Source organism: Panthera onca, chromosome C1 (genome assembly GCF_046562875.1).
Source record: "Panthera onca isolate mPanOnc1 chromosome C1, mPanOnc1 haplotype 2, whole genome shotgun sequence".
NCBI classification, from domain to species: Eukaryota; Metazoa; Chordata; class Mammalia; order Carnivora; family Felidae; genus Panthera; species Panthera onca.
This window is the reverse complement of record NC_138346.1, coordinates 66703491-66717619: the sequence shown is the minus strand read 5'-3', so window position 1 is coordinate 66717619 and position 14129 is coordinate 66703491. Positions and strand designations below refer to the sequence as shown.

Below are 14129 nucleotides of genomic sequence, written 5' to 3'. Positions count from 1 at the left end.
TTATCAAATCAAAACCTAGGACAAGGATTTGCTTTCCCCCTAAGGAGAAGGTATACCACCAGGGCAAATATTTCATTTTTTTATTATTTTATTTTATAATATCATCTCTTTTTATTAAAAATTGTGTATATGTGCAGAGAAAGGATAAACACTTTAATGTTAAACATGTTAAGTTTTCCGTGGTGAGATCATTAGTATTTTTACTTTCTTCTTTGTATTTTCTCCTAATTTATTTTTTTAATGGGAAAAAGGTAGTATATAAATATTTTTAAATATAACTTATTGTCAAGTTAGCTAACATATGGTGTATAGAGTGTGCTCTTGGCTTCGGGAGTAGATTCCCAAGCTTCACTGCTCACCCACAACACCCAGAGCTCCTCCCAACAGGTGCCCTCCTCAATGCTCATCACCCATTTTCCCCTCCCCTCTGTTTCCTCCCCTCCCCATTAACCCTCAGTTTGTTCTCTATATTTAAGAGTCTCTTATGGTTTCAGGGCAAATATTTTTAAAGATCATGCATTTGGGCTCAGCTGGGTAACTCAGTTAAGCGTCTAACTCTTGATTTTGGCTCAAGTCAGGATCTCCCAGTTCATGGAACCGAGCTCCGCACTGGGCTTCACACTGACAGGACAGAACCTGCTTGGGAATCTCTTTCCCTCTCTCTCTGCCCAACCCCTGATCGTGCCCACACACACACACTCTCTCTCTCAAAAATAAATAAACTTAAAAAAAAAAGATCATGCATTAGAATCTTTGTTATAAAAGCTTCAAAAATAGTTCAAGAAATGGCTACTCTACTAAAATAAGTACATAATGTTCTAACATAATAACTTAAAAAAAGTTTATTTATTTATGTTAGAGAAAGAGTGAGATCGCAAGCAGGGGATGCGCAGAGAGAGAGAGGGAGAGAGACAATCCCAAGCAGGCTCTGTGCTGCCAGCACAGAGCCAGATGTGGGGCTCCAACTGACAACCCAGAGATCATGACCTAAGCTGAAATCAAGAGCCGGGACACTCAACTGACTGAGCCACCCAGGTGCCCCTACCACAGTAACTTTTAAGAGTAAAATTCTAAACTGCTTGAATTTTTTAAGCTTAATTAAAAACTAAACAAAATAAATGATCTGGCAATGAAATAAATTAAAAAAGGTAAATATCTTCCTTAACTCAAACTTTTGTAATAGCAGGGATTTTTTTCCCCTCTAAATCTCACACAATCTGACAATCTGTTTTTTAACAAAAGAATCAGTTTCTTCATGGCATTTAACAATTGATATCCTTGATTTTTTCTTTCAGTTTATCTATTATTTCATCTACTTATGTGTACCTTTTCCTTATTTTTTAAATAAGGAATTAGTTTAATTAACTTTTCAATCCTCCATTCCTTGTATTGATTTTGAGATTCTGCTGTATTTTTCTACTCCATTCCTGATTATCTTCTTCTTATTGGATGTTGTAATAAAAACATTTCTTTATTATTATTAAAACAAAAAGATCCCAACCATTTCCCCCACCAAAATTGTCTCTTACCTATGTTAAAACTTTTTTTCAAATACAACTGACCCTTGAATAACATGGGGGTAGGATGCTGGCCTCCACCCTTCACTGCACAGTTCAAAAGCTGCATATAATTTTTGATTCCCCAAATATTTAACTATTAAAATATTCTACTACTGACCACACCTAATTGATAACATAGTCTATTAACACATATTTTGTACATTATATGTATTATATACTGTATTCTTGTAATAAAATAAGCTAAAGAAAATTTTATTAAAAAAATCATAATAATAAGGAAACTATATTTACAGTACAGTACTGTATTGACTGAAAAGATCTGCTTTAAGTGGACTCATGCAGTTCAAACCCGTGTCAGTCAAGGGTCAACTGTAGTTTTAAAAAACAAAACAAAGAATAACTCTAATCATAAATCCTACGCTCTGATTAAAATACATGATTTCCCATTTCCTTTGGAATTTACCACTTTCCTATCCTTAAAGGCTCAACCAAGCCTTCCATGAAGCCTTTATGATGTCTTCTTATGGTTGGTGAGAAATTATGTTATCTCCTCCAAACGGATTTTCTTAGGAATGTTATCACATATTTATATATGTAGGGTATTTTCACTCTAGGCCATATGCCTTTTGGTGCATCAACCTTCGTGACTTATTTTACATTCCCAGCTACAGATACAGAACTCTGGTACATTGCAGGCACTCTTACAGTTCTGCTGAAGGCTACTGTGATCTTATAAAAAAGTTGAGCATTTTGTGGTTCCGTGGCATCCAATGCATTTTCTAAGTTTTCCAGCTTGGTGGCAGCCTAAAAGTATCCAGTATAATTTTAAAATAACAAAGAAAAAAAGAATACATGACATATACACGAATAAATATTATCATTTAAAAAATGTTTGCTTTTGCAAATTCCCTCTTGACTCCAGTGAAATCATCTATGTTGCAAAATGTATTAAAAGTTCTTTTTTTTTAATTAAAAAAAATTTCTTTAATGTTTATTTATTCTTGAGAGAGAGCATGAGCAGGGGAGGGGCAGAATGAGAGAGAGGGACACACAGTCCAAAGCAGGCTCCAGGCTCCGAGCTGTCAGCACAGAACCTGATCCGGGGCTCGAACTCACCAACTGTGAGATCATGAATGAGCCAACGTCAGATGCTTAACCGACTGAGCCATGCAGGCGCCCCAAAAATTCTTTTAAAAGGCTCAAGAATTATGAATAAAGAATTGAGTTTTAAAATGTGTTTTTAAAATATCTGTTATTGAATGGAATTCTTTGGGTAGGTAAAGATACCCATAATATTCAATTAACTATATATGCCAAGCTCCCTCTCCAATAATTAATTCATGACACACATGAGATATGAATAATAACATAAGTATAAACATTACTATTGTATGAGATCGGACTTCAAATTACTTATATAGTCTGGTTTATATTTAAAATATTCTCTAGATTAGAAAAATCACTAAGACACTTATGGTAAGTAACTTCAATGCCAGGAAAATTTACTGAAGAGGCACCCCTACTGAAATTCTTATGGTATTTACTGAAAAATTTATTAGTTGCTATCATATTAACCGATTTAACCAGACTAAACACAATTCAAATCTATTACCTGTTACAATACTATTTGCTTCAAACTGGATTTTGGCATTCCATAATTCAGTATATAATCAATGTGCTCATTACTACAGAAACATGTACCTTATTATAAGGTCCAATGGGATTTCATCCTAAGCCCATTTAAATAATGCAAACACAGTTAAATTGTAAAAATACTACAAATCATATTTTGTATATATATTCTTCCATACCTAGCACCACCAGTTACATTAATCATGTATATAATACTGTACTGGGGTTTTATGTGGAAAACCACATATACTATAATTAATGATTTAAGGAATTTTTAAGGTAGTTTTAACTATATAATATTTTTGCTTTACTAGTTGATTTAAGAAGCTCATCTCTTTGTTAAGGTGTATTTCTAGGAATCAAGTAAAAAGTACCATGTAATACATTCTAAAAGAGCTCTTGAAGGCTCTTATATATGTGCATATGTGTGTGTGTAACTAGATTTTTTAATACAGGAAACTTAAATAGTACAATACAACTTACCTTCTCTATGTCCCCCTCCCTACACAAATAGTAAAGAGCCAGGATTCTTAGAGCTTCCACATTTTGATTATCTTGAAGCATTAACCTGCAGAAAAACATTTCACTTAATGTTGAAATAAACTTAATGTGCTTTCTTTTATTTGAAGGTTGAAAAAGTCATTTTGCTGGTCTGACTACTTCATTATCTAAGTAAGAATTTTAAGAAGTAAAATAAAATCTCCTTTATGAAAATTATCAACCTCATTATTTTTTTTTTTTTTTAAATTTTTTTCAACGTTTTTTATTTATTTTTGGGACAGAGAGACACAGAGCATGAACGGGGGAGGGGCAGAGAGAGAGGGAGACACAGAATCGGAAACAGGCTCCAGGCTCCGAGCCATCAGCCCAGAGCCTGACGCGGGGCTCGAACTCACGGACCGCGAGATCGTGACCTGGCTGAAGTCGGACGCTTAACCGACTGCGCCACCCAGGCGCCCCTCAACCTCATTATTTAAGCTAAAAAAAAATCTCTGATTCTTAGTCTTTATGCACTGCTGGAGTACTGATTCTTAGTCTTTAATATGTTTTAAAAAGATATGAATAGATGGTACCAGTCTCATTAAATTCTTTGGCAATCCTAAATAAAGTATTACTTAACCATGCATAACAGTATATTAAAAGAATAATTCACCTTAACCAGGAAGATTTATTACAAGAATTTCAGGAATGAGAAGATTGGTTAAATATTTAAAAGTCTCTTAATGTAATTCACAACATTAAAACAGATTCCTATGTGACAAAAAAAATTTGAAAATATTATGGAAAAATATCTGATTAGTAATAGGAACAACTCCCCTTACCCCAAAAAAGATATAAACTTAGTAAAAAATATGCAAAAGCTATATAAATTCCTATGAACTTTGCTCAAGGACATTTAAAAAAGAAATGAACAAATGGGGTAATAACACACCAGGTTTCTTATTATGGATGATGTGGTACAATGAATTATTAGCTTCAATTTTCCACCTTCCAAGAATATATACCTTCTGCCACGAAAGTGAGTTCTTCCTATAAATGCTGACATGTACTTTGTTGCTCCTTGGCTGTGGACTTGGACATCTTCCTAATGTTGGTCAATGGAATGTGAACAGGACTGGCAGTGTGCCACACCAAAGTTTCAGAGGCACTGGATACTTCTGCCTGTCCCTTTGCATCTCTGCTATAACCACGGAGACGAGCTCACCTCTGGGTAGCTGCTGCTCTCTAGCTTGAGCCCAAAGAAGAACACCCGTAGAGCTGACCAGAGACCAAACTGCAATAAAGTGCCACACCACCCAGATGGACCTAAAATCTGAAGCAGAACACCAGGCGGGGCCGGTGGAGGCCAGCAGACCCCAGATGATCCCTACCAAAGTGAGGAATGAGTGCTTACTATCGTTAAGACCTGAGATTTGTAGCTGTCTGCTATGCCCCAATAGTTGCCACATGATAACACCCATTTTTGGTTAAAAAGGTCCCCCCTCCCCAAATAATCTATAGATTCAATGCATTTCAAACCAAAATCTTAGAAGGTTTCTTTTTTTTTTTTTAACTTGGTAAGTTAATTCTGACAGTCGATTGAAAAAGAGCCAAGAAAACTATCAAAAAAGAAATGTGATGGAGAACATGCCCCCCAAAATATAAAAATGTATTTGAAATACAGGGAATAATGGGGAAAAAAATGACCAGTCATTTTACAGGGGAAAAAATAGCCTTAGCAATATGCAGGTGCTCAATTTCAACATAATCAAAGAAATGAAAATAAAAATACGGTTTTATTCTACCAGATACTACCACTTTTATTCTACCAGATAGTTAAAAACAAAACCACCACACTGATAATAGCCAGAGTTGACAAGGATGGGGGAGGGGCATTCTGGAGAGTACTCATGGGAGTATAAATTAGTACAATTTCTTAGAAGAACAATTTGGTAGTGTCTTTGCAAATTTCAAACATGCATACCCGAGATAGAGACTGCCATCTGTCTCCTCAAATCATTCTTTCCTCATTTGCTTGGGCACATAGCTAGCTGACATGTCCCTGCTACCTTTGCAATTAGATGTGGCCCACTGGAGATAGCCCATTTCTAGGCCTGGGCTTTAAAGGAAAGTGGAATGATTCCGCCACACTCTTACCCTTTCTACCAGCTGGATACCAACGTCATGAGGTTTTAGGACATCGCAGAGTTGCAATATGGAAAGAACCTAGGTCCCTGAATGACAGTGTGGAGGAAGGCTGACTGATCAAAAGTTACACCCACTCAAAACAATTACATATGGCAGAAAAAGTATTCTATTATGTGTTTAGATCTATTTTATAGGAGCTCGGCCTACCCTAACAAATATGATTCCCTTTAATTCAGTAATCCCTCATTTAAGAAATGACCCTCCAGAAATATACCTATATGTGTAAAAAGGGGTGTGTGTGTGTGTACCCCTAAATGGCTATCAATGGGGAAAGATCAACTACTTATATGTTTACTTTATGGATGTGTACTTTGTTAAAAAATAATTACGTATATCTGGCTGAATGGATATAAAAGAATATCCACAAAATACCAAGCAAATAAAAATCAAGCTTAAAAACTATAGTCTATTTTTTATTTTACAAACATCCCCAAATATATATGTGTGTGTGTGTGTGTGTGTGTGTATATATATATATATATACATATATATATATATTTAATATACTATATTGATACTCCACCACCTCCCACTCATACAAAGTGCCTAGAAAAGGAAGCTAGAAAAATATAAACATTAAAGAGTTACTAATGCCCAAACTGTGGCCTCCAAATATCACTTCCCACTAAAAGGGATTATATTGCACTCCACAACAGCTAATTCCTGTTTAGGGCAAAAAATACACAAAATGACCCTAGTGCGCCTTGCTATACACCAAATAGCAAGGAAATTATTGAAGACTACTAGGATCCCGTCAAAAGGACCTAAGAACTAACTTGAAGAGGCTACTAACAGCCAATAGTGAGACAATATGAGCAATTATAACAATCAAAACGGTTAGAAGCACACAAGTTTAATCCATGTTATATAAACAAACCCAAACTGCTAATCAATCACAATTCGGGGATGCTAGGGAACTTTCTAATTTTTTTGGTTTTTTGAAACCCAGAAATAAAAGATTCAAGCACTTATTCAACTTTTCTTACATGAACTATACCACCGGATAACCGACCAGTTGATGCGAAATTTTTTTTAATAGTACTCCAGCTAAGAAATGCAGAATGATATAACCATATTGTAATCCTAAAGCACCCAGGTACTGAGCACAGATTTCTGATATTACCACAAAAAGACAGCAGGGGATTATGTCCCTTCGATAAAAGAACACATCACCACTTATGAAGTAACTGCAAAAAGAAAAAAAAATTGAACATGTATCTAACCAAGCCTCTATATCCAGTACCAATTTACAGGAAATTCAGAGGATAAGCAACAGTACATGGCATGCAATCAATAAAATTCTTATGGAAAACCTACTGGATACAAGATGGTTTATTTATCGTAAATATCAAGAAAAAGATGTGGGAGAAGTGGGAGGCCAGTGGAGAGAGAAAGTAGGAAAATGAGGAAGGAGACGAGGGAGAGAGGGGATCCTCCATTTTATACTTCAGAGGAAAAATCCAAATCCTCAAGATGACCAACAAGACCATTTATATCCTGGCTCCCCTGCTCCCTCCTACCCTTCTGCTCTGACTTCACTGTCTAGTCATCTTACCCCCCCTTCATACTCCTTAAAAACATGACACACACCCTTGCCTCAGGTCTTCACACTTGCTTTTCCGACCTTCTGCAGTCTTCTCCCAGATATCTGCATGGTTTACTCCCTGTGTTCAAATGTCTCCTATTCAGTGATGCCTTCCCTGACCATCCCATAAAATGGAATCCCTCCTCCCACTCCCTATTTCACTTTCCAGCTTTATCTTTTTTCCATAGCACTTAAAACTTTCTAACATACTACATAATCTTTTACTTATTCTGCTTATTATATGGTTCCTCTCATTTGAATATAAGCTTCACTAGGGCAGGGATATTTGCATAAAAGATTATCTGTCTTAGAACAACTATTCAGATATTTATATAAATCAAAACATTCAGTTGCTAAAAACAGTGCAATGTTAAGTTCTCTTTCAATTCTATATTGCTTGAAAAAAAATCAAATTAAAAAAATCTTATAATAGGGGTGCCTGGGTGGCTCAGTTGGTTAAGACTCTGACTCTTGATTCTGGCTCAGGTTATGATCTCGCAGTTCGTGGGATCGAGCCTCATGTCAGGCTCTGTGCTGACAGCGTGGATCCTCTCTTCTTCTCTCTCTGCCCCTCCCCTGCTCATGCTCTGTTTCTCAAAGTAAGTAAATAAACTTAAATAAAAATAAAAAATCTTATGATAAAAGAATACAGATTTTTTTTCCCCTGAAATTATAACCAGATCCAAAGGTACTTGTATTATCTTCTTTTACTTAACCTCTGTGCTGTTTCAACAGTCTGGTCCCAATCCTGTAAGGCGAGCTGTAGTTTCATTTTCTTTACAAAAGCAGGAAGGAAACTAGGAAAGTTCACTATTATCTGGTTCACAGTGTCCAGAGCACCTGAATAATTCTGGCGCATCTCAAGGCATTGTGCCTAATAGGAGGAAAAAAGTGACATCAAAACTCCAATCATATACACCGAGGTTCTCATAACAGTTACACTTGAGAGGTAGGATACTAACGTTTAACATTTTCTATGTTTTTGTTTTCTGACTTTCTGTAAGGAATAGTTATCACTTTTATAATGAGAAATATAAAATAAGTTTTTAACAAAACGAAAATTTTAAAACATCACAAAACAATAAAAATATTGTATGTAAGTGGCTATGTTATAAAATCTACTTTTAAATAACTAGAACAGAAAAATTATCTTTTAGAATAAAGTATTTCCAAGATATTTGCAAATAGCATCTAAAATGAAGACATTTCAGAGGCACCTGGGTGGCTCAGTCCGTTGGGTGTCTGACTTTGGCTCAGGTCATGATCTCATGGTTGGTGGGTTTGAGCCCTGTGACTGGCTCTGTGCTGATGGCTCAGAGCCTGGAGCCTGTTTCAGATTCTGTGTCTCCCTCTCTCTGCCCCTACCCTGCTCACGCTCTCTCTGTCTCTCAAAAATGAATAAATGTTAAAAAAATTAAAAGTGAAATAAAATAAAATGAAGAGATTTTGTATCTTTAAAAAAAAAAAAAACAAACTACTTTCAGGCTGGGACACCCGGCTGGCTCAGTCCATAGAACATGCAACTCTTGATCTCAGGGTTGTAAGTTCAAGTCCCACGTTAGGTGGAGATTACTTAAAAATAAAATCTTTAAAAAAATAAAATAGGGCTCCTGGGTGGCTTACTGGTTAGGCATCTGACTTGGTATCAGCTCAGGCCATGATATCACAACTGTGAGATTGAGCCCTGCATCAGGCTCTGTGCTGACAGCACAGAAGCTGCTTGGGATTCTCTCTCCCTCTCTGTCTCTGCCTTTCCCTCACTTGCATGCATTCTCTCAAAATAAATAAATAAGCTTAAAAACAAAAAGAAATAAAAAATAAGTAACTTTAAAGAAGGTAAGACTTTAAGAAATAAGCAAAATAAAGTTCAAACAACTCCCTCTACCTTAATATTTTCACTTCTAGGATGTATCTTAATGAAATAATTGAATAAGACCATAGGAAAAAAAAGATTGTATTTATGGCAGATTTATATTAGATATAGTAGGAAAAAAAATAATCCAAAATTCCCATTCAGGATCAAACTATAGCATACCTATTTAATCAAATTTTAGGTGGTCATTAAAAGTCATTATATAGATTTATAGATCTATGCTTAATGACATAAAGAGATGTCATTTATAATATAATAGTTTAACTGGTTATCTTCAATGGTGATATCTATTCTTAATTCTGATATTACTGCATTCTGTACAGTATCCATGTATTACTTTCATAGTCAGAAAAAATAAAGCTATAGAGTTAGCACTTTAAGAGCAGACATTAGGCATATTTATCATATATCAGATTTTTAAAAATTTGCTTCTGGATCTCCTTTAGGAATAAATTTAGTCCTGGAATATCTCAGTTCAAAATGAGTGTCCAGTCTCAATACATGTACAGTAGAATTACAATATAATCCTGAAATAGGTTTGAGATTATATTCTCATCTATAGTCCCATATAACTCCCATATAATTAAAGCCTGAGAACCACCCGACCCTGCTACTATGCCAAAATAAATTATTAAAATTTCTAAATAGTTGACAATAATGCATAAAGATTAATGCTGAGAATGTTTTCAAATTATATATACCTTGGAATCTGCCTAAATAGCTGATGATATAAAAAAAAGAAAATCATACTAAAGGACCACATCTATTACTTCCTTAGACCATCACCTCCCATATGATGCCACATAACACATTAAACGAAACTAAATTTGCTGTGTACTTGGTTCCTATCATTCCTAGTTGGAATTAGGCTAATGCAAACATCCTCTATTGAATTAACTGAAAAATAAATACATAATTGGAATGGGTTGTATCAGAAAAAGAATTTAAACAAATCTTAAGTATTGGAGGCAAAAGGTAAATCTCTCCTAAGCTGCTTATACTGACACCTGAAATAGCCCTAGACCTTAGTAGATTATCAACTAGCTTTTTTTTTTTTCTTTTGAGAGAGAGTGAGAGAGAGCATGAGTGCAAGCAGGGGAGGGGCAGAGGAAGAGAATCTTGAGCAGGCTCCATGCCCAGCACAGAGCACAACCAGGGGCTCCATCTCAGGACGGTGAGATCATGACCTGAACTGAAATCAAGAGTTGGATGCTTAACCAACTGAGCCACCCAGGTGCTCCTCAATCAGCTTTTCTTTAAGAAGAGGGTGGAGTTGAAATGATCAAGAAAAACTTTTTAAAAGCTTGATAAATGCTCAATTCATCTAGCAGTGCCATCAGGTAAAACTTGAGTGCATTCAGAGTGAATACTATTTGTACCAGAGGCGAATATCCAAACAAGTTCACTAGCCACAGAAACTGGCAAAAGCCATGAGGGGATATTAACAAGAGTCAAGACACTAATAATCCTCTCTTCTTTTTTACACCTGCAAATTACTGCTTATCTAACAGGCTGTTTTCCTAACAAATAAATTTAATTTCCTTTTGCTGAATCAAAAACTTTAAATATTCTAAGACATTCAGAAGGCATCAATGGAACTGAAGAAAGGACCCAAATTATACATTTCTACCCACCAATGATTTCTAATGACTCATCCTTCACAATGTAAGTCAGGTCATGTTGTTTCTCTTATCATTGGCTGCCCATCCATCTGGTTCAAAGTAAAAGCCAAAGGCTTTACACAATCAGCCATGGCTCTCCTCATCTCTCCCACACACCCCCACCCCCCATCCTCATACTCACCTTCTTTTCCTCAAGCCTCCACTTCTACCCTCTGCTTAGCTCATCCCACTTTCATCTCCTGGCCTCCCAGCAATGCCCTGAACATGCCTTAGGGTAGTTCGACTTGTTATCTCCTCTATTTGTAAATGCTTTCCCCCAGGTGCCCACAGAGCAGTAACTCTCACTTCCTATAGGTCTTTGCTCAAATGTCACTTTCTCTGACCACATGATTTAAAACTATAGGTTCATACTCCCAGCTCTCCTTCTCTCCCTTTATCTGATTTACTTATTTTTCCATTGCACTTATTACCTTCCAATATACTATGTAATATAATTACTTATTTTATTATCTGTCTCCAACAATAGAGTATAAGCTCCATAAAAGCAAGAGGTTTTATTTTGCTCAGGGTCTCCCTGGTATCTACAGTGATGCCTTGCACATGTTAGACAAACCATAAATGTTTGGTAAATAAGCAATATAGGAACCACCGGAACCACCACCACCACCACCATCACCACAAAACAAATTAAAACCAATCGGGATTCAGGAATTTGGTAAGGAAATACCTTTCTCTAGTTTGTAGTTCACTGTCCTATACAAATAAAATGCAAGTTCCTCTTACAGCTGAGAGCTGATAAAAGTAACATAACAATTACTATCTTTTTTGAACTACTCAGTTTTGTTGGGTTTCAAATATATATATTATGAATAAATTTTAAAATATGATTTATTTACCCTAACTTCAACTCACCTTACCCAGCAGAGCAAAAATATCATTTCCATCTTGTAATCCCTCTTCAAAATATCTTAGTGCTTTTTTAGTATAAGGTTCTTTTCCTCTTGTGATATCAAGCCATGCTCTCAAAACCTGTCCCTGTAGAATGAAAAATTCTAATCATACTCCCATTTTATTGGAAACAAAAGAAATAAATGTTGATGAAAGAGGTAAAAACTAATGTCCTTTTCTGTAATTAGTAACAACAATCACTCTGTCAAAAAATGTTACGAACAATAAAACAGTGTTCAATAAAACTGGTTCAAACCTTTTCCAGCCTCGAGTTTTGGGAACTGTTATGTATTTTAGCCCTTAAGATTATGATGTGTCCAATATTGAGAAACTTGTCAAATATTCCATTAATACTAAATAACCAGTAGTCTCATCTTGGACTTTGCTAGTAAATTATTATTGAAAGTTGTTAAACATGTAATTCAATACATAAACAAGAATGTGTTACTTCTTTTTTTGGGCAAACAGACCAAGTGAACTGAGATGGAAAAACAGAAGTGTCTTGCTTTATATATAGTAAAAGTTAAGATAACCTATCTTAACTTTAAAAGTTAAGATAACTATCTTAACTTTTAAAGTTAAGATAACTATCTTAATCCTTGTGACTAGTCCAGTGCATTTCAAATGCAAGGATAAATGGCCTCAGAAATTAAAGACTGAAGAAGTCACAGATGCTTACTTTCAGAAATGTTAGGGAGCCAATGGATTATAAGGTTTATAGAATAAGAAAGAAGATGTCTACAGGTTACTTTTCTTTTTAATGTCAAATAAAAAGTTGTGAAATCTGTTTTTCTATCAAAAAATTTCTAGGGGCACCTGGCAGGCTCAGTTGAAAAGCATGCAACTCTTGATCTTGGGTTTGTGAGTTCGAGCCCCACATTGGGTGTAGAGATTACTTAAAAATAAAGTCTTAAAAATTTTTTTTCTAGGTTAATTCATAAACTTATAAATCTTTGAGATTATATTTACCTCCCTATATTTCACCTGAAAAGACAGAAATGAATACTAAATGCTATTTCTACTCACTAGATCAATGTCTGTATTTGAATCGTTTCAACTATTATTTCTGTGTGGATGACTCTCAACCTTTATTTCTAGTCCAATACCTCTTTCTAAACTTTTCTTTTCCTAAGAGCTCATCTACTATCTCCATCTCACTGTTCCACCAGAGGTGGAAACATAGTATGTCTGGAACCAAATACATTACCCTCTCCAAGATTACCTTCTCGTCTCAACATATTCTCTGTTTACGTTAACTGGGATCTGAACTCTCCAGACTTAAGACCTCAGAGAGACATCCTTGATATCTGACACCTCAAAATCTTGCCCCTAATAATTTTAGAGTCATTGCTAAAATTTTCAAGTCCTGTTGTTAAAAAATTTGCATCTAATTTAGCCTGTATATCTCAAGAATGATATAAACTATAAAGCTTTCGTATGCATTACAGTGGTCATATATGTACAATATTTTAGTGTAGGCCCTTAAAAACCTTCTGCTGGGAAGTATGTACTACCATTTGGGGGCAGCACTCTAGTTTCTCCTTAGGCCAGTTCATCCTATAAACCATACTTAAAACAGTCTTCAGAATTTGTACTCTAATAATACCACTGCCACAATTAAAAGTCTCAATGACCTCTCCATGCCTACTAAATTTCATAGAAATACTTGTAGCTAGCTGTCAAGGCCCTTCAATTTGTCCCAACCCACCTCTCTAAGCTTTTCTTCCACCCTCTTTTTCTACAGTGTTCCCGTCAAAAGTGAGCTTCTTACTGTACACAGAACCAACACATCTCTCTGTTTTTCTCATTTCCATTTATTATTCCCCACGTTGGGAGTATTTGTTTCCCTTTTCCATCATCTTTGCATGTGGAAGCTGTATCCATGTTTCAGGTTTTACCTCAAATGCTACTTCCTTCAAGAAATTCTTCCTCATTCTCCTAACATTTATAGATGTGATCTCTCCTTAAGTTCCAAAATAGTGCCTAGCACAAAGTGAGCAAGAACTGTTAATTACTCTTTTCCTGAATACTTCAATCACACGTCTCTCACACCATTTATAAACGTTCTAACAGTATTAGCTGCATAGGTGCTCTATGACACTACTAGATTGACCCATCCACGTAAGTAAAGTTTATGTATTCCTGATCTTTGTATTATTAACAGTGCAAACAATGGTATCTTGTACCTAGAACAGTTCAATAAGGAGAGTGAGAAAGAAAGATAGAGATAAGGAAGGAAGGTAGGGAAAGAACCAGGGAGG

General features: G+C 35.6%; 1 protein-coding gene across 1 annotated transcript in view; it reads right to left on the bottom strand.

The window, feature by feature from the left end:
• Positions 1-14129, bottom strand: part of TTC21B (tetratricopeptide repeat domain 21B) — an 82952-nt gene that overhangs the window by 60328 nt on the left and 8495 nt on the right. Inside the window, exons 5-8 of the mRNA XM_060621362.3 lie at positions 11833-11955; positions 8142-8299; positions 3636-3720; positions 2226-2324 (exon numbers count right to left, since the gene is read on the bottom strand). Of these exons, the coding sequence (XP_060477345.1) occupies positions 2226-2324; positions 3636-3720; positions 8142-8299; positions 11833-11955 (465 nt within the window). The remainder of the gene's footprint in view (positions 1-2225; positions 2325-3635; positions 3721-8141; positions 8300-11832; positions 11956-14129) is intronic.